This window comes from Triturus cristatus, chromosome 5_1, assembly GCF_964204655.1.
Source record: "Triturus cristatus chromosome 5_1, aTriCri1.1, whole genome shotgun sequence".
In the NCBI taxonomy this organism is placed as follows: Eukaryota; Metazoa; Chordata; class Amphibia; order Caudata; family Salamandridae; genus Triturus; species Triturus cristatus.
In genome coordinates, this window is record NC_140587.1 from 851,908,504 (window position 1) to 851,935,566 (window position 27,063).

At 40.5% G+C, this 27,063-nt stretch overlaps 1 protein-coding gene across 3 annotated transcripts in view; it reads right to left on the bottom strand.

The window, feature by feature from the left end:
• Nucleotides 1–3,629: 3,629 nt before the first annotated feature.
• The window catches only part of DSEL (dermatan sulfate epimerase like), a 56,969-nt gene continuing 33,535 nt past the window's right edge, over nt 3,630–27,063 (bottom strand). For 2 of the 3 annotated variants that reach the window (XM_085605890.1, XM_085605891.1), the window contains exon 2: nt 3,630–8,877. In XM_085605890.1, the coding sequence (XP_085462016.1) occupies nt 4,500–8,150 (3,651 nt within the window). In that variant the 5' untranslated portion in view covers nt 8,151–8,877 and the 3' untranslated portion in view covers nt 3,630–4,499. Of the gene's footprint in view, nt 8,878–19,441; nt 19,553–27,063 lie in introns of those variants that run through there. The other variant, XM_085605892.1, reaches the window with a different exon arrangement.

Genomic DNA, 27,063 nt, shown 5'->3' on the forward strand with positions numbered 1-27,063 from the left:
GTAAAATTCGGTATTTAAGAATCGGTAAATGTAATTTACCTACATATGGCCCTTAGTCCTGTTGTCTAATTTCTTAACCATTCACATCCAATCAGCCAGCAGTCTTGCAAGCAGCTCCTGACCACAGGGTATCATGAGCTAAGTATTATAACTAGGTAAATAAATAATAAAGAAGAACTAAAAAAAAAATTGTCTTTGATGTCAATGCCCTTTTTTTAAGCACGTCTCGATTTCTCTCTCTTCCTCTGTTCTTTAGATGTGAATTACTGTTTCCACCTTCAATACCTCCACCTCTTACTTAATTGAAGTTGAGGTTCTTTACATTCCAAAGTTTACACACCTCATCCACCTTTATTTTCTCATGAGGATTTTCATTTGTAGGTAAATGTATGCCAGCCTATAGCGAGTTAAAGAAATAGTACCACCGTCAACCCCAATCACCCACATCCACTAAAAGATCGAGAAGGAAAGTGAGCAAAAGAAAAATAATGAAAGTTAAAGAAATAAATGCCCTCTCTCTCTCTTAGACAGAAGAACAGTCCCTCCTTCCATGTCCCAATTTTTCCCTCCTGCTCCCTGCAGCATCTTATGCGCCTGGTGGGCAGCAGTCCTTTCCTGGACTGTGACAGGAGAGTTTGATTCACAGCTAAGAGGCTGGAGACCACCACTCTTCTGACTAGCTCTCTGGTTAATCATCTTTCAAATTGGTCGGATCCGTGGTTCAAAGGGCTTAGTTGACATGTTCCACAAAACCTACTCCTCTTTGTAGTATGCTTGGGGTCCCTCCTTAATGTGGAGGGCTCGGCCCTTTGGTCCCTCTGCTGTTCTCCAAAAGACTATTTCCTCCTCCTCTTCCTGGATTGGGATGCATTGCTCTGTTGCCTCCACTCTTCGGCTCTTTGTTGTTTTCTAAGAGAATAGAAATGTGTCTTTCTTCCTTCTTTATGTGACTTTGTCCTCCAATCATCTTTTTATAGACCTTCTACCCTTCCCCTCCTCTCGCTAGTGCACTCTGTCCTTTTATCCTATTGGGACCAGTATGTTTTCTCTCTTTAATGTTGTTTACCTTCCTTTTGCAGATATTGTGTGAAACTGACAAAGACAGTCTAGCAACTTCTCTGACAGAGTTTGAACTCTGAAATATTTGTAGGGAGACATTTGACCTAGTTGCTATTGAAAGCTGAATTGTTCGGAAAACACCAAGAAGAGCTCAGGAACTGTGTCAATGTGGTGCAGAAACAAAGAAAATGGAACACCGCGTTGATTTGGTTGGTACCTTAGATACTCCAAAGTCATCACATCTTGGATGGGCAGTCATAACCTAGACTGTAAGGTACCACCCAACACTGAAGAGATAGGAAAAATTATTACAGTCTGGCACCTTAAAAATATTCATAGGTGTGGAATCTGTGGGTGCAACAATCCATCAGAATGATATAATGTGCCATTCCCAAAAATCAGGATCACTTGAATGGATTTATGATATGAAAATATATTATCTATGTAAACATTTTCAGAGGCATTACTTTCATATTGTTTTCCCCTGACCTCAATTTTTGACTCTCAACTTTATTAACATTTAAGTCGGTGAATTGTAAAAAAATGGACAATTGACCTAGAAAGGTATAATTTATAAATCATGCCAATGTAGAAATTCACAAAGCACTTTCAACAAATAGTCTCATTGTAATAGTTAACATGTTCCATTAAAATGATTTAAACAAGGCGATGCTACATTGAATATCATTCATGTAAACAAGGAAGATGAGTAGGGCTATACCTAGCAGTAATACCAGGATAGGGTTTTGGGTCTTCTGTATAAGGAAAAACAAAGAATACCTTTTCCAATTCTTGATGTTTAACAACAAATGCACTCTTGACCATTAGTGGCGATTTGGTATTGGGTCAATGAAAACCTGAAGGGCTGCCCATTAAATGAGTTCATAGTAGGTCTCAAAACCCAAGTAGACTTCAGCAAAAGAAAGAAAAATTCTGGAAAAACTATTGTTGATTGTTAAAGATCTATTAGTTCTAAAGAGAACTGTTTTTTTTTTCTATACAATGAAAGTCACTATAAAGATGTAATTTATCAAATACATTTTTACCATCATTACATCTCAAGCACTGGTTTGGTGTGTTAATTTGTGATGCAACAGGGTGAGGTAACTGGCAAGGCACCTTTACTGCCTCGATCTGCGTATCAGGCCTTGGAATAGTGGATAATGCTCTAAGTGACTTGGGCCAGGTTTACTATTCAGAAATCTTTTAGAGAAACACTGTAATGTGTTCATATTCAGGCCCAGGCAGGAAGTCACCACTTTGCATGCTCACGTTTAAACTTGCAATCTTTTCTTGAATGTTGACACATGAAAAATGTTTTGCTTGCGTACTGATAATGTTCCACGAAATAACGTTGCTTACATTTATACATCTTCAGAGGCGCATTATCAGAACCTTGAACATTCTGTACGAAAGCTAGTTCACTGTGCAAAATTATGTTGTTTGTTGTTGTTCGCTCAGTGACAGAATTGTCAGGGTAGAATCAATAATGGCAGCTTGACTGAGACTTCAGCATGGCAACATTGGTGATATTTATTATATACAGCATCACGCCTTGGTTTAGTTAGAAGAGCATTTCGCTGGCACTATGAGGTCACACCATGCTGGTATTCCAGCTCAGCTAATTCCAGTTTACCTCCTGTGACAGATGAAGTCCAGCTCTCCACCAAGATGGGCTTCCTAATGACACTTACACACAGGCAATGGGGAAGTAAGATCACCCTACAGGGACTCTGGTAGATTCACACACCCTAGGCGCATTAGGTTAGGGAGCGCTAAGTAGGAGCACAAAATGTAATAGTACTCGTTTGCAAGCATATATTCTCTGCTACCACACAAAGGGTGAATTATTTATTTTCTTTGCCATTCTCCTAACGCTGATCACATTGTTCTGTTTCCTTCCAAAATGTATTTTACTCAAGAATCACAATGCTTCAATAAATATTGAAATGCCATGCTGTGTATTTCTTGTGTGTCTCTTTGGGAATGCATGAGTAAACAAACTAAAGAGTTCTAGATCTGTTACCAAGATTTACTTAGGGAGTCAGGGTTGTGATTTTCTGAGGTTGCACATTTCACTTATCACCTTACCTAGTTAGGGGTACAGGTGGTGCACTGTGAGTTGGCAGGACTAAGGCCAACATATTCTGATGGTGTGCTTAGAATCAGTTGTGTACAGTTTTGACAATTGTGTTGTCCAACAAACGCACAATTTTACTGAGACAGTATAAGCTATATGAAAACACTAGTGGGGGATTACTTTGTACATCAGCTGAAATCCTTATTGGGAAATGAACATGAGTTTCCACTCTAATCAAGTTTTACATTCGAGATGCATTGAGGACCAAATAGCAACAAAAACTGTGCAACAAATGGATTTGCATGTGTAGTAGGAATAAAATAAAAATTTCGAGTACTCAAATATCTTTTATAGAGTTCTCGATACATTGGCTCACTTGAATTTCATTCTTCTGCTTGTAATAGCTTTTAACACTTACTCTCTGTGTGTTAAATGTTTTTGGGAGTAAGCAATACTTTTCAAACCTTTTATAACAACTCTCACTCACTCCCCCTTTTCTCCAATTTATTAATCACAGTTTAATGGTCTGAAAGCACAACAATAATCAAATTATATTTTACTGCAAGAATCTTTAAAAAAAAACTGTCTTATAATTTAAATATGACTTCCCCACAATAGTACAGAAATAGAATGTTGTTACTTACATATACTTTATATTTATCTTTGAATTTACCATGATATCACCACATTTATATGTCAGGGCACAATTATTGTGGAAAATCTGCAATCAATCACAATATGTGCTACTATATTTTGAACAAATTATTAAACATCTTAAAAAGGTGTAACTGATCCATCTCATTGCTCGAATCATTTTATAAGTAACTATGAAGGGATTGAGGAAAGACACGGTGATTAGCTGACACATCCAAGGAGGTTAATGAGTGGATCAAGAAAGTTAACGATTGAGATATATTGTTAATGCCACAGTGCAGTGCAAACAATGCAATCACTATCTTCTAGAAAACGTAGGGTTACCAGATGTTTGTATCTCATAAAGGACACTATGTTCTAGTCTGCCACTTTTATCCAACAACCCAATGGATTCTGGTTTTATGCTACAGCAGCTTTTAAATGAAAAGATGGACTAGAATAAGGTAAACAAATGATAAGAAGAATCTGGTAACCTTAATAAAATGTAATTTGACTTTACTAGTGGAATGGTGTAAGTATTTAAAAAGTAATACATATATATTTAAATCACATCTGCAATATCAACTCCCTGTTTACAAAATAGTATCTCTGCAAGAAACCAAATGTACACATTTACAAGAATAAAACATACAGTTCTGATTGTGTTTTGTTTTTCAATAAAATGATATGAAGATCATTAGTGCAAATGAATGCTGACCTGCAGCACTTAATTGGTGAACTTTGGATATCCTAAGCGATCCATTAGTGTCCAGCAGATATTCTCTATCAGCCTAATTTCCTCCTCTGGCATGCTCCTTTTCCAGCTGTCAATGTGCGTTGGTGAAATCTCCCCTTCATAGGGGAGGTAGAATAAGTTTGTGGAGCTTGCAAACAAAATTTGGTTTAAAGTGGCTGGAGACACAGGAATGCCAAGAAAGGCATAAATACTTTCAGTTGTTTTTTGCGGAAAATGTACAATGTCTTCAAATTTAACCAGTTGGTAGTTTATTTTTGGCAACTGTCTGTTTATTCTCATGGCAGCTGCAGTGTTTGCAAACCACAAATATGCCAGCATGGAGACTGCCTTTGATTTAGAATTGGATATCTCCTCTCTCAGTGACTCATATTCATAGGCAAGACCTGAGTTAGAATTGCATTTCTCTCTGCTATCCTGAGCTTTGAACATCAGATCCAGATGATGTGCAAGTTTATTCACACTATAAAAGTTAGGCCTGCTATTGTGGGTCATGGAGAAGATCCATGCTCGAGGGTCTCTTACAACAAACAAGGATCGTAAAGATGATCCAACAACCTCTTGGAAAAAAGGCAGTTTTAAAGTCCAGCTTCCACTGCTTAAGCTGAGCACAGGTCGTGAATGAGGATAATACACAAGATGTCTCCTTAGCTGTCTTATATATTCTGCATCCTTGTCAGAACTACTTCTAAATCTACTCCTCTTGTCAGCAACAATATCTTTCCTTTGATATCTCTTTTTCTTCTCTTTAGTCACCACAGAATGCTGAGCAAGCGTACTCTTGTTTGGTTCATGCAGGTGAATGTTTTGTAAATGGAGCTTGGTGTTTTGGACAAGAGACTGGAGCCAGCCTCGCATCACAAGGAAGTGACCATCTTGAACATCAGAGTTGCTCCATTCACAACCATCAATAAAGGGGTCAATTTTGAATTCACTTTCTGGGATAGGCAAATGGGCAGTAGGAATCCTGATGTAGAGGAAATCAGTGCTGTTGAAAAAGAGTTGCTTTAAAATATCTGCTCCCGAACCAGGTAATGAAGTAATCACAACATTTGGCAAGTCAAGAGAGAGGCTGCCCGTTGGTTGGGATCTTTTCAGTGTGTATGTTTCCTTCTCCACTGAATCACTACTCTCTTTTGAACAGGTGGGCTGACTGCAGGAGCTCCATACATCCACCAATTCAATCAACCACAGTGTAATAACAATGATTAGGCCAAAGCGCATCAGTTTCCTGAAAGACTTGTAAAACCTCCATTGAAAAATCAACACAGCCAAACTCACACACATGAGGAGTCCTGTCAATGCATTCACTTTAAATCCAAACTGAAACAAGTACCTATTGTTTGAGGGGATTTTGCCTACAACTCCTGTGCCCACACCAAATCTAGTAATTGTTTCCTGATCTTCCACTGTGGCGTAGCCACCAAAACCCAGATAATTATATCGTGCACTCAGGTCATTGTACTCAGTTACCAGTGATATTATTTTCTCTGTATTATTGACATTTAAGCTTACCCGTAGTCCATGTTTGCTATCATCCACAAACTTGAGATTGGAAACATTGACATATGGCCCATAGAATAGGTAGGCAATCCTAGTTACATAGCTTCCCATGGGAAAGGTAACATTGACAAATTGTGTCCAGCGCTTTTTGAATTCAGCAGCCTGTTCCTCCTCTTGTATCCTTGCAACGGGGCTATTTCCATGGTGATCCAACCATAACATCTTGTAATGGGCATCCCATACATCCATCATGGCCCCATTGAATCGATTTAAAAACTTATAAGGTATGTACTTAAAATCAATATCCAGATTGTGAAAGAAGGCACTAACCAAACTAAGTGGAGAGTCTTTATGTTTCTCAATATGGTCCACTACTAGCAGGGTCTGGGGATTTAAAAGTACCAAAGCACGGTAAACGCTCTTCAGTCTCATGGTGGATGAGTAGGCAGACACAGCCTCACCACTTGCAAACATCATTTCGCCATGCTGGCTAGCAGTTATGATATCTCCAGCTGTGTCTCCAGCCTCATCAGCTGTCCATTTCAGCCAATGCGCACATTCACCAAGTTGCCCCTCCCAAGGATTGTTACACTGACTAGTAGGTGATGGGGCAAATACTAGTACATTATTTAAGTGACTATATTTTGGTCCATAGAGAGCTTCTGAAACAAAAACCTGACCATTTGGGGCAAATGTAAATGAGTTCTGGTCTGGATGCTCATGACCAGGATTGAAGCTTCTCCATCCATCAATCCAGGAATATGGTTGAAAATGCACTATATCATAGACAGCCCGGCCACCAAGCTTTCCTGATTTAAAAGAAAGAAATGTGTTAGTCTGAGTGTTTGGCAACCCAGCTCCATATGTAATGACTCCCCAGTTGGGAAATATATGCAACTTAGCAGTTCCATGGTCCGAAGGAGGTTGAGGTGTTAAGCTTGGATCATACCATATGAATTCTGTGTGAAGAGTGCTCCACCTCTGTGAACTAGACTGTACCATAGGCCCATCTTTTGGCCTATGCTTTCTGATTTGCTGTGCAAGCCAGTTGCCGGCTCCATTTTTTAACACAAATTTGTCCAAAAATACTAACTGGCTTTCTGGTCCATAGAACCAATTATAATTTGAGTCTGCAATGCCTACAGTTCTCTGAAAGCCTGGCAAGAGGGTTGCATAATAAAACCAAAAGTGCATTTTCAGCCAGTAATTTTCCAAGTTATTCATACCAAAATGACGCTGCGCCAAGAAAACGTACTGAGTGATTGATTTTGATGTATAGCTGCCATATGCAACTCCTTCATCTAAAGAGCCATCAACAACATGATTGAGCAAAAACATGGTCTTTTCCATTACATCAACAACCACTTGTTTCCAAATGTGAGCACGGGATTCCTGATAGAGGCCAGTGACGAGGGCCCCCGTGAGCAGTGCTATCATGTTAGTGGGTTGGTGGTTATGAAGCAGCTGCTTGCCCCAAGAGCGCACTTTTGAATATTCATACATTTCTTCACTCACACTCTGTATCTTCACCAAGTAGCTATGTCTTCTGCTGTCATCTAGCAAGCCATACAGGAAATCAAACGCTGTGGCGAAACCAGTGAGGGAGTGGCCAAGGGGCACCTCGTCTCCGGGTGCGTTCTCGACAAGCCAGTCCTTGTAGCCAGCCATCCTATCCATGTACTCCAGCGCAAAGCCAAAGGCAGCCTGATCCTCTGGGCAAAGGAGGCAATATAACGCCAGGGGTGGCAGGTTGTTGCCATAAATCTCATTCCACTTTGCAGCAAAATCAGCATGCTTGGTTGGAGGCAGGAAGTAGGTTGGGTTGGACAGCATTGTTGATACTGCATTCCTGATTGCCCTAAATAAATGCAAATGGCTGCCGCGGGACTGTTGCTTCATTATGCGAACGTCCTCCGCATCGAAATACAAGTTTGGATGAAGACTGAACTCCTGCTGCGGAACTCTGGCAACAACATCTTGCAGTGTCTGCGTTTGGTATTGATCCGAGTCGTCTGTGAATGTCCGCCAGTCAGAATAATTGCTTACAGATCCTTCAAAGTGGGAGAGAGCCAGGGTGAAAAATACCATGAAGAAGCAATGTCCTGCAAACATCAGAGCCATGATCCATTAGGCGATTGCTTCCCTTCAGGCAAACATTGCTTTTCCAAACAAAGTGCTCCTATTTTCAGAGTATGCACATTCTGGGAAAAATAGTGTTTGCAGGGACCTTCAGAATACCAGTGTCAGAGTAGTGTCTACATTCATCTGTAAAGACGCTAAAATGGGAATTAACAACCAAGGGGTGAAAATGTGTTTCTTCACATATCCCAGAAAGCACATATTTATTTTAGACTTTGGTTTCTCCGAAGGGAAGCCTTCTAAATGAAATATCCATTTTCGTTGCCTTTTTCAAAGGCGCAATGCCAGGAAATCGTACATCACAGTCAACGTTGAAGGAACTCTGTGTGCAGCTAAAAAAATAATTTTCGCAGACGTTAGGTTCACGATGAATTCATTTAGTTGATTCAAAATGGAATCCCTCCTGTATTACGTCATGCTTTGCATTCCCAAAAGTGTAGCCAGACGTGGAATGTATGAGTGAAGGTTTATTCGTTTCCTGTGTCGCAGACACGTCCAGACCCCTCTGCTGTCTGCTCCCTCACACGCTGGTGGAAACTCCTCAATGCTCCGCTGGTTTGCTCTTGAAGCATTGTAAGGTGGTAACAATCTGTTATTTTCAGTTCTTGTCCCGGTTTCATAGCCTTTTAAGCAGCCGAAGCAGCTCAGTGTCTACCGACTCCGGAAGTCGTTACATTCTTTCCAGCTGTACAGCGGTTGTATTCATCAGCTGAAAAAGACAAGAAATAAATCTGAGAAACAAGGAATTTGAAACCGCACAGTCCAACAATGGCGCACTCAGAATGGATAAAGCAACAGCATTGAAAACAGGCTAAATCTATGCAGCTACATGTCTATAGGATCGGACCGGGACAGAAAATAGGCCGGGATACCAAAATAAATGTGACCCCCACCCCATTAGTGAAGTAGAAAGCTAAAAAAAAAAAGAGTCCATACTGGTAAAATGGGGCAGTTTTGAGCTTGTGAAGACACGCTGTATTAGTGTTCTGCAAGGCATGAAGGATTGCATGGATTTGAGCTTGCTGCGGACAATTTTTGTTTTAATATTAGGGAAATCAACAGTAAAAACTGGAAATTAGACCATAAAATAGGCCCACAAACACTTAAAAAATCGACCTGATCTGTCAGCCCTGTTAGACCAGCCCACCCGTCACTGCCTGATTGCCTGTAGGCCAGTCTGACCCACCATGTCTAGAGAGCCCATATGGGTTTCCAAAAAATGTAAATATGAATAATATAGTGAGTGGTATACCTAGGTGTTATTTAAGGTCGACATAGGGTCTTTTTACTTAAGGTAACGCCAAAATTCCCCACACAGCTGTATTTTCTGCCCCAGCCATGCAAGAATAGAAACATAAACAGCAAATAGTTTATCAACACCAATATTTTAGTTATTTTCCTTCCCTGTGGTATTTACCCTTGAGCCTACTGTATTACTTATTTAACGTTTTGGGCCACGTGAGGTGCCCTTCAGCTATCTCATTACAAATTATTAATATATCTCCCTTTTCCACTCTGCATTACTTCTGAAAACATTTTAAACACTACCTACAAACAGTTGCTTTTACAAGTGCACATGAAAAACCAGGTTGGTATTTTTAATTAGAATGTAAAAGGACAGGGTTGCATTAAGGAAGAACATACAAATTTAAGTTTTCTTTCATGCTCATCATGGTGCTGATTTTCATCTGACAAAAACATTTTCAGTCGTTCAAACTAAATGCAGGAGCATATTTGCCAACATTCCATTACCAAATATTGGTATAATTATTCAGGTTTCAGAAATAGCATCACATAACATTTGTCGTGAATATGGCATTATAAGAAATGGCATCATATGATGTACCTTAGAAAAAATTGCATGTAATCAGTGTTGCCTTTGATGTAGAGAACATCACACCAGAGAGTTCTAGGCTTAACCGATTGAGATGCCTTACTGAACAGCATAGAAGCATGGCATCAGATGAGGACTGTTGGACATATTCAGCCATGCAATTTCCCAGCTATTCTTTACTCACAGACAATATGCGGCTATTAGCTTAACATCCACTATGTTAATTGTCGGTCGTCTCATTACTCTCAGACCCTACATGGGCGTCAGCTTCACCCTTCTTTATTCAAGTACAGTTCTGACAGGTGTGCTGCTATCATTTTTTTTGCCTGTACCATTACGGGAAATGACAAGGGGTGAAAGAAGAGATAAACCAAGACACATAGATACAAAGAAAAGAGTGAGGAAACAAGGATTTTCAGAGAGAAACTGAAGAGAGGGTGTTAGAAATGGGGTCTCTAGTTGGCAGTGGTTTGCACCCTGTCCAAGTAGGAACCCATCCTCTAGTCAGGGTAAGTGTAGTACACACTAAGTTTACCTGTGCTCACCCTCGGGTAGCTTGGCACAGAGCAGTCACGCCAAACTAAAGAGGTAATGTCTAAAGTATTTGTGTGTGTGTGTGTATGGGTATACACAGACAGACAGACACACACACACACACACACACACACACACACAATCCAACATACACAAGCCAAGATATGAATCCTTCAATATTCAATGCAGTTACAGATTTAGAAAACAGTAGCTCCAACTGGGGCTATTTGGTCACTCTTGACCAAGACAAATCCATAAGTTCAATCCAATGGCGATGGAGCCCGGGCCTGCTACAGGAGTATTACGGACCCCAGTACAGTACCATGGATGTGTCACATAGTCAAAGCTGGTGCAATGCGCAGTGGAGGTGAGGCGTCGCACAGGGAGGGGTTGTGTCAGTTCCAAAGTGCTAGGCACGCCGTTGGCATGTTTGTGCTCACGGACAATGCACTGCGCAAAGGAGGTGAGGTATCACTGTAGAAAAGTGATCCGTCTGTACAGGGTCGTTGATCCGATAACGCCCGGGGTAGATGCGGGGCACTAGCTGGTGCGAGGCCTCGGGTCCAGAAGGCAATGCAGTAATGCATCAATGTCACAGCGCAGTGCGGTGATTCCACGGCATTGATGTCGAACCACCAGGCCACAGTTCCAGCATCAGAGTCAGAGTGTTGAGTCACAGACTTCGGTGAAGCAGTGCTTCGAGACTCATGCAGCTGCAGTATTTCAGAGGGCCTGCAGCACCATTGGCTCTTGTGTTGTAAGTCGCGGTCATTGTGCTGTCCACTCAGCACGTAGGGAACACGACTTTGGTGCAGGCAGTGTCGATTCAATGATTTTTCAGGAATACGCCAGTTATGAAGTGACGCTTTGAGTCGATGCGTCAATTTCTTGGTTGCAGCACCAGAATCACCTCCAAGGGACCAGGACTGTGCTTGGCACCACTTGGCTGGTCGGGATAAACAGCAGAGGAGCCCTGGTACTGGTAGCAAGGTAAAGGTAAAGTCTTTGATGGCCTGAGGATTCCAGCAGGAGCCAGGCTTACCTGAAGCTCTTGGTGAAACTGTAGAAAGCAGGATGCAGAGAGCAAAGTCCAGTCCTCCCACTCTGAAGCAGGAAGCAGCAGACAGCAGACTAACACAGTAAAGCAAGCAACAACGTTTCAGTCCTGGTAGAATGGCCTCAGTCCAGAAGAGTTTCATACAGTTATGGTGTCAGATTTCCAGTACTTATACCCATTTTGGCCTTTGAAGTAGGGAGACTTCAAAGAAAGGTCTTCATAGTACTCAAAACCATGCCCTTCGAGCTCCAGACACACTACAAGGGGGTATGCAGTTCTTTGTGTAGGGGCAGGCACAGCCCTACTCAGGTGCAAGTGTCAACTGCTCTCAACACTCTGGATCAGGAAGACCCATCAACCTGGTGATGGACCATTGGGATATGCAGGTCACACCTCAGCTCCCTTTGTATGTGACTGTCTAGAGTGAATTTACAAACCCCAACAGTCATCCAACCCAGACGTATATTCTAGGGACAGGCAGAGGCATTGAATGGTGAAAGTAAGGAAATGCCAACTTTCAGACCTGCAATTTAAAAAATCAACTTCACTAAAAGACGTGTTTTTAAATTGTGAGTACAGAGACACCAAGCTCAAATTTTCCATATTATCCCAATTGGAAGATACCAGTGTGAAATGCTACAGGGCAGCTTCAATGCTAACCCATGGGAGAGACAGGTCTTGCTGTATTGAAAAGCGGATTTAGCAGCTCTTAACTACCAGGACATGTAAAACTTAAAAGCACATGTCCCACCTTTTAAATACACAGCACCTGGGCCCTGGGTCTATCCAGGGCCTATATTAGGAGTCCTTACATATAGTAAAAGGGAAGGTTTGGGCCCGGGAAGTAGGTGTACTTGCCAGGTTGACATGGCAGTTACAATCTGTGCACACAGGCTCTGCTGTGGAAGTCCTGAGACATGTTTGGAGGGCTACTCATGTGTGAGAGACAATCAGTTCCACTAGTAGCATTTGGTTTACATACCCTGGCCACACATAGTGCCCTGGACAAGAGACTTTCTTCTAAATCAAATATGGCAATCATGAAGAAATGAAATGCTATTACATTTTAGGCACAGAGTACATGCATTTTAGTACTGGTCAGCAGTGGTAAAGTGTCCAGAGTCTAAACACCAGAACAAACAAAATCCAACACACAATCATAAACATGAGGCAGAAGACAAATGACAGGGGGAAACTATGCCAAAAGATGCCAGGTCTAACTGAGGGGAAGAAAAAGTGAGAGGGAAAGAAGGGCAAGAGAAAGAAAAGAAAATAGAGTGTGAGACTGAGAAGAAGAAAAGTTAAGGAAAGAGGCACACGTAGAGTCGGAGGATTGTGGATGGGTGAAAGAAAAGAAGAGGTTAGATAGAGAGTTATCTATGGTTCAAAAAATGAATACCAAGTGTAGAGGGAAGGAAGGTATTCAGAAACACATATAAGGAAAGGAACAAGTGTGAGCTGGAACTATGATTCACATGCACAGAGTCAGCATAAGACTCATCTCCACCAACAACTCTGCTATCCTTGGTTGCACAATTCAAAGTGTAGGCTCTTTTCCTATATGTGCATACTAGGCACTAATGATAACTAGACTACTGGATGATGCCACATTCTACAGAAGTCTACTACAAAGCTAAAACCACACATCCCTGCAAAGGACTACTTCTTAGTAATCCAGAAGATGCTGGGGCACCATGGCCCAGGGATCAGAGAGGCTCAGGGGAACTATTACTCCTCAAATATGTATTGCAGGCTTATTTTCTTGTTTTCGTGAGGGCTCAATTAAGCTTTGCATCACCACTATCCTCTTATGAACACATCCTTTGCAGTGATCCACCACAGTGTCTACACAAACAGATTTACACTCTGGACACCCAGGCCCCCCTCCTACACTAACCAGATGGCATCCTTGCAAACATGCAGGGTGAGCAGCAGTAAGAGCTCACCCGCTGCTAAGGCGCCTCGCTCCTTCCTCTCACCCTGGCACTACTAAGTGAAGAAGGGATTTTAAAAAGATCAGAAGAGCTCATGGAGTTTTTTGTTGTTGTTGATGGGGGTCTGCTAGTTAACTTATTTTATATAATTTTAAAGGCTGCACTCTGAAGGTATGTAGAAACCTCCACAGGACAGTGCAACTCAAAGGGAAGAGAGAGAATAATCCATATGCATTAAAGGTGCCTAAAACCGGCAGCCTGCTTCTGTACAGAATCCATATTGTGCATTTCAGACATTAGACACAGCCACTGATTGATTATTTTGCTTTTCTCATGAGGGGGTGATGCATACTTCAAGAAGTGACAGGATGCCGCCATTTGAAAATCATGCTGTGTCTCTATATTTCCAATTGTAGTTTAAATCAATAACGAATATCACTTAATGTGGATACATATACTTTCTGAAAACATGCCACATTTACAACATAATTTTGTAATAGGTCTGTTGATGTTTATAATAAAAACTTTGGAACATAATTGTGCAGACTTCAGCACATTAACCTAAGCCTCAATAAACAATGTAAATCTGTTTCTTGCAAGCCTTTGTGCAGTTATCTCCAACAGGAGGGAGAAAGAAAGTCACCGCTGGACAACACTGTGTATCTGCACACTGCCAAAATGTGATGCACACGAGAAAATTGGATATGGCACAAAGACAGACTATCAAAGTAATTGAAGGAATGGAATTTGACACATTCGGAGATGGCCACAAAGGAGTGTGACTGGATCTGATTACCTCTTATAGTGGCACATCGTTCATCATTTGCAAGAATGGTTTTCCAAATTTGGAGGTGAAGGAGGCAAGGCCATTCTTTCTGTGCATGGGACAGTGTACTGCTATTAGATTGTACTAATTGAGTGGACCATCTCTTTTATGAAGCCTACGGCCCATGATATATTAAAGATGCATGACATGCATAAATAATTTGGGTTTCTGGATGTAATTTTTAACATTATCGCTGTTCTCATAAACTGACATCAAACTTTGCAAATTAACTGTCATTTTAAACTATTCAAAGCTTTCACTTTGATCTTTTTCCAAACGTTATGTCTTATAAAAGTGGCTCTCTAACCACTTGGTAACATACCTCTACTACTTTCAATACACCAATGTCTCTAAACAGATGCTTAGTCTATTACAAATGCACCAGCTGTAAGCATAGTTTCAGGCTCTTGCACACCGCAAGGCTTTTTGGTGTCCTCACACTGAATTACGACTAGGAACCGTTCATCTTAGTGAACAGCTTTATGTCAGAATATGAAGGTAAAAAGCATGGAGCTGCACCAATTCTAACTTTAGATTTGGCTATATCATCAACGTAATAGGTAAGTATAGATTACCACCCTATCCTAGAATTAACTCTTATCTGTTCACAGATCTGCACTAAAAAATCAAAAAAAGGTTCAGCCACGTATTAAAAAAAATCAGACATTCCCTGAAAAAACAAAGTCGAGTTATGTTATCTAGGATGTCCTCATCAAGACCATGAATTATATCATTTAAGGTGTCATGGGCGATACCATATATAAATCGATAAGCAGTGCATGAAGGGGGGTGTGAGTTAGGTTACTTTGCATAACCATACCTGGCATAATCCAGGTGGTTTTTGAGTTTTGTTTTGAAACAATCACTGAACTTTATCTGTTTGTCAGGGAATTTAAAAGGTTTTTCTAAAATGTATTTTAAGGTCTTATAACTATAACGTATCTATAAATATATATATATATGAGTGGTGTCATTTGAGATGTCTCTGATCATGTCATGAGCGATGTAATATGTGAGGTCATAAGCAGTGCAAACCACTGAATTTCAATGTTTTGCACAAGTGAAATTTGAGCCTAACAAAAAAGTCCTTGTAACCTTTGGTTTGGTCAGTGAATTTCTAAGGTTTTTTTAAATACTATTTCCAAACTATAAATTCCCTGTAACCTTGGGTTTTTGAGTGAATGTTTACACTTTTTTAATTTTATTTCCTAACTGTAACCTTTGAGAGTGAGTGCATGACTGTCTCAGTGGGTGTGTGAGTCTGTGAGTGGGAATTTGAGTGGGTACGCAAGTGTCTCAGTGCAGCTTTGAGAGGGTACATGAGTCAATGACTGGGTCTGTGAGTGGATGCAAGAGTTTCCCAGTGGGTCTGTGAGTGCATGAGTCTCTGAGTGGGTGCATGAGTCTGAGTTGGGCTGTGGGTGGGTGTGTGAGTGTATGAGTTGGTCTGTGAGTGGGTGCATGAGCCTCTGAGTGGGTTTGTGAGTGGGTATATGAGTGTCTCATTGGACCTGTGAGTGGGTGTGTGGATGTCTGAGTGCTCTCTGTTTTGCCCTCTTCTGCTTTTTTCCCTTTCCTGGCTTGTTTTTCTGCCCTCTGTTTTGCCGTTTCTGCTAGTTTTTCTCCCCTCTGTTTTGCTGTCTTCTGCTCTCTTTTGCCTTTCCTGCTAATTTTTCTACCCCTGTTTTGCCTTTTCTGCAAATTTTTCTGCCCTCTGTTCTGTCTTTACCAACTCATTTTCTGCCCTCTGTTTTCCCTGTTATGAACCCCCAGGACCACCACCTCCCCGGCGCTTTACTGATACGAAGGAGGGGTCGCAGAGACACCTCCCCCTTCCTGGGGCTTTCATATGCCCCAGGGGCCACCACCTCTGGGCTAACTTACAAATTATGAAGGGCCACATGGGCTCCCTGGGCCCCGGGTTCCACCACCTCCCTGGGCCAAAGACATTCTTTAAAGCCATCCTTTGCCACATATGACACCGGGGACCCCATGGGGCTCCCACCCCCAGGCCCATGCCCAGCCTTAACTAAATGGGGGAGAGCCATGGGAACAAAAATAAAAAATGCCGGCCACTTAATGGCCTCAGGGATGCCATGAGGCTCAGACAGGGGGAGACACAGTTCCCATCCCCGAAAAACAAATATGGCACTGTAGGATGTGGTTCCCAGACCGTAATGAGGTACTAAATATACAACTCCTTTAGGTGTAGCAAGCTTGTGTTATGTGCAAAATTGACCCTTTAGTATATATTCCAAGGATAGCCTAGTTCACATTAACAACCAATCACAGATATATGGGAAACCCTTACACTGTGTTCAATATCTATACAACTGTCCAGAGAAAGCCATAGTCCTCAAAATGCTCAGTCTGTTGAAAAACAAATCCCCTACTACGAATTGCTTTTATCTGTATCAAACACCTGACATCATCAAAAAATTAAAAGGGGGAGTGAAGAGGAAAATGATGAATTGTCCTCCTCTTAATATTGTTATTCAATTAAAGGATTCTACTGTTTTTAACTGGATATATTTGTGCGTATGAATGTGCTATTCTTAATAAAAATATAAATCATATTAAAGTGCTAAACAAATGATAGTCATGTCAGAAAAGATTTAAGCACCTTCTCTCAATTAGGAAGGGCAATATATCAAAAATTGTAAAATACCCCTCACACACTGAAACCTGATTCAGTGTCATGCTTCATCACTGGGGTCTTCCAGCCTCTCTACGGGACAGGGCGTGCTACGACCTACGTAGACGCGGGAGCACTTTGAATCGTGATTAGTGATTAAGTGTAGTGCGTGGGATCGTAAAAAAAATGTGCAATAGTTAAAAATTCTCTGGCTAGTAGAAAAAGAATATACTTTATTGCCTTCCCTAGCTGAGAATAGTAAAAATGGGGAGGTGTAGATGGTGTACTATGATGAGTCACTTTCTACAAGGTTGACATGTTTCAGAAGCCATCTCCTGGCTTTCTTCCTCAAGACCAAAGAAACGATCCCTATTCCACCTAAATAGGTGATATACAAATAAATGTACATATGCCTGCTGGCCAGGTTCCGGCGAGCTACGAGAAGGTAATTCCTTGGTGATCGCGCTCCTTCCAGCATTGTCTGAACGAAGGCGCCGTTTCACCTCTCATGACAGCTCAGGGAGCAGTAAGGCTAAAAGACGGATAATTTTTGCAGGATATACTACTGGTATATACTTTTCAAAACGGCCAAATAAGACGAACAGAGAACAGCACTTTTGACCAGCAGGCATATGTACATTTATTTGTATATTACTTAAAACCTAAAAAATAATGTAACTTTAACCTTTGTTATTTTAAGTGAATTGCTCTGTTTTTTTAATGTAAAGTAAGATGTCCATTTGGCCAGATCCTGCATAAAACCCTGTGCACCCAACCCCACACCATGCATGACCTTCATCCTTGTGTAGTGTACGTTTGGTCACAGGGCCTGGCTGCAACCCCTCCACAGCTGCATATGGCAGGCTTTGTCATCTGACATAATAAAAGGTATCATTTCAAGTAATGCAAACCTACTGGCTTTCTCAAAGACTTAAAGTATCAAAGAAATAGTGGCAGGCCTATTGGATTTATCAAGGGTTAGCACATCAACACATATAAAGCTGACCTATTGGCTTTGGCAAAAAGTCACCAGCAATAAAAATCTAATGTATATATAAAAAATTCACAGAAATCAATGTGTATTAATAGCGATTGTGATTAAATATTTTCAATAAAGCCTTTTTAAGATAATAATTTTTGAATAGGTTAGCTAATGTTTATAACATAACCTGAGGACCTGGCCTGGCAGTTCGGGCTGGACTATTCCAATGAGGCACAGGATCAAGACTGATTTGCATATGGCTGGGTCCAAACTGGGGTGGCAAAGTGAGCTAAAGAACGATGATGGATTTAACCCAGATCTGTGGGTGGGGGAGATTGTCTGAAAAGTTTCAGCGCTCCGTCCATCATCTCCTTGTGCTTGCTATAATGAAACACCAGAACATAATTTTGGAAATTATAGCAAAGTAACCTAAACCTCTATGAACAATGTTAATCTGCTTCTTTCAAGTCTGTGTGTAGGTGTCTATAATGAGAGGAAGAAGGAAAGTCACCACTGGACAATAGTGTGTATCTGCACAATACCAGAATGTGATGCACACAGAACAACTGGATGTGACACAAAGACAGACTATCAAAATAATATAAAAAATTGAATTTGACACATCGTTCAATTTCTTTAACATGTTTCAGGCCACAAAGTGAAGTCATAGAACCAACCACTAGTGATCCCTGCACATCTCAAGCTCACAGTGCTTTAGAAAAATATGGTAAACTCTCCTGGGGTCGTGGGTTCAATGACCCAGGAGACTTACTGTGTTTTTTTTTAATGTTGTCAGAATGCTGCTGCACTGCCTGCAGCCACCCACAATATTAAAAAAGGGTTGTTGGTGCTCCTATGGAAACGTGGTCCTAACCATAACTACTCTTAGGCAACCACTGCAGGGTTAGCTTATTTTTATATAAATTTATTTTTACTTTGATGATATGGCTTTTGTTATTATTCTATGGCAAATATTATTGCATCTTGTTATTAAAACCTCAAAAATTTCAGGGTACTCTGATCCCCTAGGCCCTGTGGGGGAGGGGGTCCTAAAGGGACTCCGCCCCCATGTCCCTGGGGCCAAAGATTGTGTTGTTTTATGGGACCGCAGATATACATGTTCTATTACATCATTGATATTATCACTGCAACCTCTGAAATTACATCACAGACAACAACCCTGTGCACAGCCGGAGCAAGAGTTACAGGCACTTGAGATGTTTTTAACTGAAATACTTAGGATTTTAGTACACCTCCTAGGTGCAAGTTCATTCTTTAGCCATCAATCGACCAAACACATCTCTGTTCAGCTGTGTCACTGTTGCTACACTAGTGTGTGGGCTCACTTCCTTTCATTATCACCAGTACAGAGCAAACAGCTGTGTGCACCACTCTGATGGGTGGAGTAGAATATTATATCCTGATCCAACTCTGTGTACATTTACTCAGCTAGCAATAAAGCCAGACATACCTTGAGGTGGAAATTTCACGACTCTCCAGTTTAACTTAATATTGGATTTCTCCTGCAGGTACTACTGTGATTTTCAGGCCCTGGTCGGAGACAATAGTTTTCTACATCTGCCTGTAAAAAAGGTATTACCCAATTCTAGCTGTCTGTATTATAACAAATAATTGGAATATGTCACCAATTGATTTGTAGATATAATAGTGAATACTCAATAGGTATCACTGTTCCATGCAGGGGATGATAATTTAGAGATGTTTAACAAATCAATCAGGGATAATGAAACCAACCATGTAAATGAGACAGCCTCAAGTACTGTACATTTTTTTTGTTTAATTGCTTCATCTGCATAAGCAGCTACTTGATATAATTTATGCACATTCGTTTTCAACAAACACTAGAGAGCAGCCTCTCTGCCCTTGACACTGGTTTTTGCTAATATAGGTCTAAATTGTGCTTTCTCGGCCTTTCCTGGATATTAGCAAATCAATCTGTATTGCTTATGATACTCTTTCCATGCATTTTCTGGGAGAAAATAATTAACAGTACCCTTTCTGAGACTGCTTCTCTCCCAAGGACAAGGGATCTAACACATAAAGTAATATAAAAGCATGAGATACATTTCCTCAATTCAGATGATGTTTTCTCGGAAAGACATCTCTATTACTCCCATGAAACATTCACATTTAAAGATGACATTCTTTTCAAGTTATTTCATACCTTTCCTTCATTTCCTGCTTCTTGGCTATTGCCCAGTTAGAATCACCAGAGGGCAATAAAGCAACTGAGCTGCATGTTCATTCCCCTAGAAGAGTTTAGGAGTAAGCTATCTCGGATATTTTCTTAGTATGTAGAATGCTTTAGTGCGAACGAGAGGGAGGCCATATTTACGTTTTTTGTTGTTGTTTTTTTTACTAAAAGGCTGCTATTATGGCTAGTTTGGCATCGTAGCTGCCTGTCACTTATACACAGACATATACATAGAGTGGGCTTGGGCTCCTCCCACCAGGAGTGTTACCTTCTCACTTCAAACTATTAGCGTTTTGGTCTATCATTTCATCTCTTATGGTGTGCTTGCACTGTAATGAATAAGGGACTATTTTACATCTCAAGACTATCCTGAAACTTCACATTAAAATCTCTATGTCTGGGATGTATTGAATAAATAGAGCAATCGATTTTTGTTTCGTTTGCAAAGTAGCAGGCGTTTTAAAAAACATTTTAGTGAGGACTCAAATGGCAAGCCAGATCTATTGGTATAGCAGTGCCTGCTTAGTTAGTGGTTTAATGAGCCCAGCCAGACATGAACACCTATTGTAACAAATGACTGAAGCTGTCAAAAGTAAACGACCTTTAACCTTATGTATTTTCTTTTTTCAATGTCTAATTTGGATCCATTTCCACCAGAAAGTATATATTTTCAGATTTATGGTCAGTTTAGTTTGTTTTAAAAAATATTCACAGGTAGCGATGAGTCTATTTTGCAGGTTGTTGGACCTGTCCCTCTCTGCAGCGTCACCACCAAACCTTTTGCCTGCACCCTTCCTGATTTGCTGAATTCGTTTTTCTGGGCCCTAGAACTCTGTGCACTTTACCACTGCTAAAATTGTCCTACACTTGAGTGGCACATTTAAAAGTCCCTAGTACATGATACTACATGCACTCATGGCAGGTTAATTAAATGCTTCTAGTGAGCAGAGCACTCATTGACCCACCCACTGTAGTAGCATTTAAAACCTGTTTCAGGCCTGCACTGAAGTTTTAAATTGCCATTTCAACCTGGCAATATAAACCTTATGCCAGGCCAAAACCTTCCTTTTTTACTTATAAATCAACACAAAGGTAAGCCCTAAGAGCTCATAAGGCAGGGTAAATAGTAGGACATGTGAGGTCATGTTTTGCATTGCATTGTAGTGAAAATCTCCTAAAACCCTAAGGTTGTTTTTCTCTTCCATTGGCTAACACTGGGTTACCTTATTACATTTAAAAAGTTCTATATTTGAATTGGAAGCAGATAGAGATATGCTGTTTAGACTCAATTGAAATTCAATTTAAAATCACCATTCATGGTAACGCCAGATTTAAGTCAGAATTCTGAAAATGCCACTTTTAGAAAATTTATATTTTCTTGTCCTAACAATTTGGGCCTCCAGCTAGTGTCCGGGCTACATGACTGTGAACGGTTCAGTGGTTCAGTTAGTTTAAACGATTATGTTTAACTGATATTTTCACCTAACTATAATATCCCTTTAACAATATATATATATATATATATATATATATATATATATATATATATATATATATATATATATATATATATATATATATATATATATATATATATATATATATATATATATAAAAATATATATATATGATGCCGTGGCTACCCACAGAAGAAGGTCATAGTCAGACCGAAATGCATTAGGAACTGCCAGCGTTATAAAATTATCCAAGTGGTTACCTTAAGGAGTGCGACTCAATCCTTTCCCTGGTGGAGAGGTTGTGAATATTATTTAACAGCTTGGTCCAGCTGTGAGTACCGCACCACCGGATAAGGAGCGCCATGTCACTGCCCGAATTGGACTGCAGTTTGTTGAAGGCGAAAGCCGTTAAGGGCAGAAGGCGCCGCCAAAGACTGGACTTTGGAAAGGTCTCCAGCACATGGAATTGGTGTGCGAGGGAGCAAAGGTGACGCAAAAGGTAAAAACATCATAAACATTTTCGGCATCGCCCACCGGAGGGAAAAATTACGGACCGGCTTTGCACCACAAATACCAGCATGCTTCATTGTGCGCCTATCGAGGCGCCCACCAGGGGGCAAACATCGTAAATAAAAGCAAGTGTTTGTTGGTGCATTCGCAAGTCTGCTGATGCCGTGGTTACCCTCAGAAGAAGGTCATAGTCTGACCGAAATGCATTAGGAACTGCCAGCGTTTTACAATTATCCAAGTGGTTACCTTAAGGAGTGTGACTCAATCCTTTCCCTGGTGGAGAGGTTGTGAATAATATATATTTATATATATATAACAAATACATATATATATATTACACACACACATATATTATATTGTGATTGAGAAGGGCTGCTACACCAGCCGAAATGTGTCTCTTGTTTGCCGGGTCGGAGGAGGCTTTATGTAATAAAATGGCCTTAAACCCAGTAGCCCTCTTGTGTGTGCTCTTTTCCAAGTGGAGCAGAGGTGTCTCTATATATATACATCAGATATTACATCACTGATGACATATCTGTCTTTATGAAAAATAAATATTTGTAATATATGTATAGCTAAAGATTAATGGAAGAAGACATGGGTAAATAAGTGTCTAAATACAGTGATGTAATATCTGACGTCATCAGCAGAGGATTGCGGTCGCGTGAGTTATAGTTGCCTGCACTAACTATAACGGGGGAATTTCATTGTTTTTTTACGAGTGAAATGTCCAGCTAACTATAACATGTGTGAAACCTATGGTTTTTTAAGTGAATTTGCAAGGTTTTTAAATGCTAATTCGTAACTATAATGTGTGTGAAACCTATGGTTTTTTCATTGAATATATATATATATATATATATATATCACAGTAGCTATTTTGTAGTTTTAGTTAGGGTGACCAGAGGCGGTGCATAGAAAAAAGGGGTCCCAAAACAGGCATAAAATCCAAAGCATTTTTCTTAGACTTTTGCACTTTACATAGCACAAAAACCATCAGTTGGATTTGCACAAAATTTGGCAGGTTGATATATTATGGTGCACAGATGATTTTGTGCGGTACTGCAGGTAAGTAGAGTAAGTATTTTTGTAGTTTTTAAGAGTTTTAAATGTAGTTATATATGTCTACGCTGTAGTACCGTGGTACTACCAAGGTATATTGCGATGCAAAGTCAGGTCATTAGCTGATTGTCTAATTACTGCCTTTACAAAAGTTAAAGGCTGCTATGTTATATGCAGATCAGGTTTCCCTGTGTTAAGCCTTGTAATGCAGGTGTTAAGTTTGGTATTTTTTCTATGCCTATTATCAAGTTATTAAAGTGGTAATAGGTAAGGAAAAATATTAATAAGTGTATCTTTATTTGTAAAAACAAAATTACGGAGTACAGTGGTACCAAAATCAAAAATTGAGAAAAATTGGTAATACGATGTAAGACACTATATTTTATAAATATTGCATGCTAAAGTGTACTTTATAATGTATACCTATTTAAATAGGCGGACAAAAGTGTCCAAAGTAGCGCATTAATTATGAACAATTACTGCATTACTAAAAAAATAACACGTCATTCTCCTAGAGTACTACAAAAATATAGAGAAATTTAGAAACAAAAATGGTAACCTTACAAAATTATTTTGTCGTACCATAGTAGTACTGCTCTAATCCCTATTTATGCAAACAAATATATAAAGAAGCTTATAAGTACTTTGCACTACCTTGTACCACTTTAGTAAAGTTTTAATAGGTAGGGAAAAAATACTAAACCAAATATTTACCTATATTGGATGGTGAAACGCAGAGCACAGCCAAAGTGTACCTAAAAACAACATGCCTGTTTACAACTTTATAAAGTCAGTCATTAGCCAATCAGCTAATGATTTGTCATCACTATGTATCATGGTAGTACAGCGAAATATCCCCATATTTTGCAAAAATACAGTGCAAACAGATCTCACAAATGTTATATAAATGAAAACTTTAAAAAGAGTTACATTACTTACCTGCACTACCCAAACTCTACTCTATTCCACTGTACCAAACTCCATGTTATGCTATTCTACTATAAGCTATTCCACTATGGCCCACTTTATGGTGCATTACTGGAGTGTACACTATTCCAGTGTCTACTACTACACTCTACGCCATTCCATTGTACTGAAATGCACTATAGGCCACTGGAGGGTACCACAATCAATTGTATGCTATTTCACTTTGCAAGATGACATTCCACATCACTCCACGAAACCATGCTTCACTGTACGTGAAAACAGTCTACACTTCTATAATTAACTTGTTGGAGTGGTATGACACTCTACTGTATGCTGCTCCACTGTATGCCATTCTACTGTACATCTGAACAGTTCACGCCACTAAACCTAATTGTATTGCACTAGTGAGAAGAGTAACAGTAAGAAACTTTATTGTGCAGTTAATTAAAACCATTACAAACGATCTCCATTATACACAGTTTCAAGCTAAAAAAAAAGGAGAGAACAACAAATTACAATAGAAGTTCATCACTAAAAGACTACTTGTTCAGAGTACAAAGTGAAAACTATAAAAACATGTGATTAGTAACTTGTAAGCTTCAAATATCCCTAAAGGCTAGCATGAAACCTCCTCTATCTGAGCCTCTTATACCAAAGAGGATGTTGGGTGGGGAATAAAATGCCATGCACTCTAGTTGCTAAGAGGCTCGGTCGGGCAACCAGGGGCAGTGGAAACATTTTCATTCCTCAGTGCCCAAGTGGGGTTGTACTGGAGTTAGGAGCAGTTACTCAGATCTATGTATGCGAAATTGCCTTGCAGATGTATTAGACCGAAGAATCAGGACATAGTTAAAGTTTGTGCTTGGATGCTAGTTTACATATATTTCTAGAGATAGACATCTTTGCAAACTCTGCCTGGCATGGGCTAAGAAGTAGAAAGTATCTAATTTCAAGATTATCGAGGGGAGGTGCAATGCATCAATGGGTGGCACTTGGAGCTTAGCGCAAAATGTGCTTAGATTACGGATATATCTGGACACAGAGCTTCTTGCCAGAGTAAGCATGACAAGGTCTAAGAAATAAAAGGTACTTATTACGAGAGAGGTCATTGGCAGTTGTTGCGGGGCAGCAGGGGTTAACCCCCAGAGTGATTTAAGCTTGCTGGGTCTTCATATCGGACCGGCTAGTTATTGGAGCCTACGATACAAGGGGGAGGCGTGGGATAACCCACCGTATGGTCTTAAGCTATCCTTGTTTCGGACCATCAAATGTTTACAACGTGTAATTCTAAAAGCACTCATTAAAACAGAGTCAAAATGAGAGAAGAGTATTTCCTATTTCTTCGCTGGGGCGTTCAGGAACTTTTCTCCGTGTGGGTCAAGAAGGTATGTTCTCCTCTGCATCCATGCTCCTATTTCCTTGAAATTCTTTTTATTTTTAGAGGCGAGCTTCAGCGGCTGCTAGGAATTTTACCATTCGGCAACTCAGTTTGATGTCATCACCGCAAAAACATGCCAGCACCGCTTGCCTGCAAGACTGTATCCGTTTTCTGTTAAAAAGTGGTCTCAAGAGGTCCCGTCGTTCTTGTAGTAGTTCCCTACAGATGGTTATCAGATGCACTATGTTTTCTTCACCTTCTCCACAAAGACGGCACTTTGCTGGTGTCTGAGCGCGTAGTCAGGGGGGTAGATGATTTGTCAAAGGCAGCAGCCCTAGGCGCAATTTCAAAAACTTCTCTTTAGTTTTTTTTTGAGAAGCCAGACTGGAGGTATCCTTGGGGCATGAGTTTAAAGTAGGATTGTACGGTAAGCCAGCCATGTGCACACTCTACCAGGGACACTTTGTCCTGCCAGAGTGATTCTTTCCTGACAGTCTTGTTAACTACTTTTTTGAAGCCCGCTGGGGCCCCTGGGAGTTCCCAAAGCTGTTGTTGCCCCTGATGGTTGATGGCAGCCTCCAGATATAGCCTTGCAGGGCAAGTTTCTTTAGTTTGTAGCTCCTTCCACAGGAGAGCATTTAGTGTGCTTATTTTGTGCCAGCTTTTTATGTATAATCCTTGGTATGCCAGCTCTTCTCTTGGGAGCCCGAATTCAAGCCTCATCTGTGTGGGAGATGTGTAACTTGGCAAGCCAAAGATTATGCGCAGTGCTACGGTGCCATCAACTGTAGCAGCATCCCTTCTCATAGCCTCACTGCCTCATAGCCTCACTGCCGTAAGTAATGGCTGGAATTTGTTTTGCTTGAATCACCTTAATAAGAGGGAGGAGGCTGGGGCTAGTGATCTTGTTTTTTAAGTTTCTTAAAGCTACCGCAGTCATTAGACCTCACTTTTTTATAGCATCGCATTGTGGCTTGAAGTTGCCCTTGTCATCTATATTGACCCCCAAGTATCTGTTTGCACAAACGATGTCCAGCTTCCTTGAAGCCAAGAGCCAGTTATTTGTTATTCTCTTTATATGGGTGTTAATGCACATGACTTTGGATTTCTCTTGGTTAATGCTAAGCATATTTGTTGCAGAGTATCGTGACGTAATATCCAACAGCCGCTGTAAACCTACCGGGGTGCGGCTGATGAGTACCAGATCGTCTGCGTAAAAAAGGTTGGACAGCTGGGTGCCCCCTAACTTGGGTGCGTGCAAGTTGCTTTCGTTCAGCAGGGTTGATAGCTCTCCCTGTACTAAACACTATTAAATTATACGGTACTCCACTGTATCATGCTACAGTTTATGATACTCCTCCATGCGCCATTGCACCGTACTATCTTACACTGTTCCCCACTGTAGTTGACTCTATACAGCTCAGCATCACAGCACAGTATTGCACTCCAATATACATCACTCCATTTTACGCACTATAACTTTACAGCACTACACTGTACCACACTCCACTTAATGTAAGCCCACAGTACATAACTCAACTGTA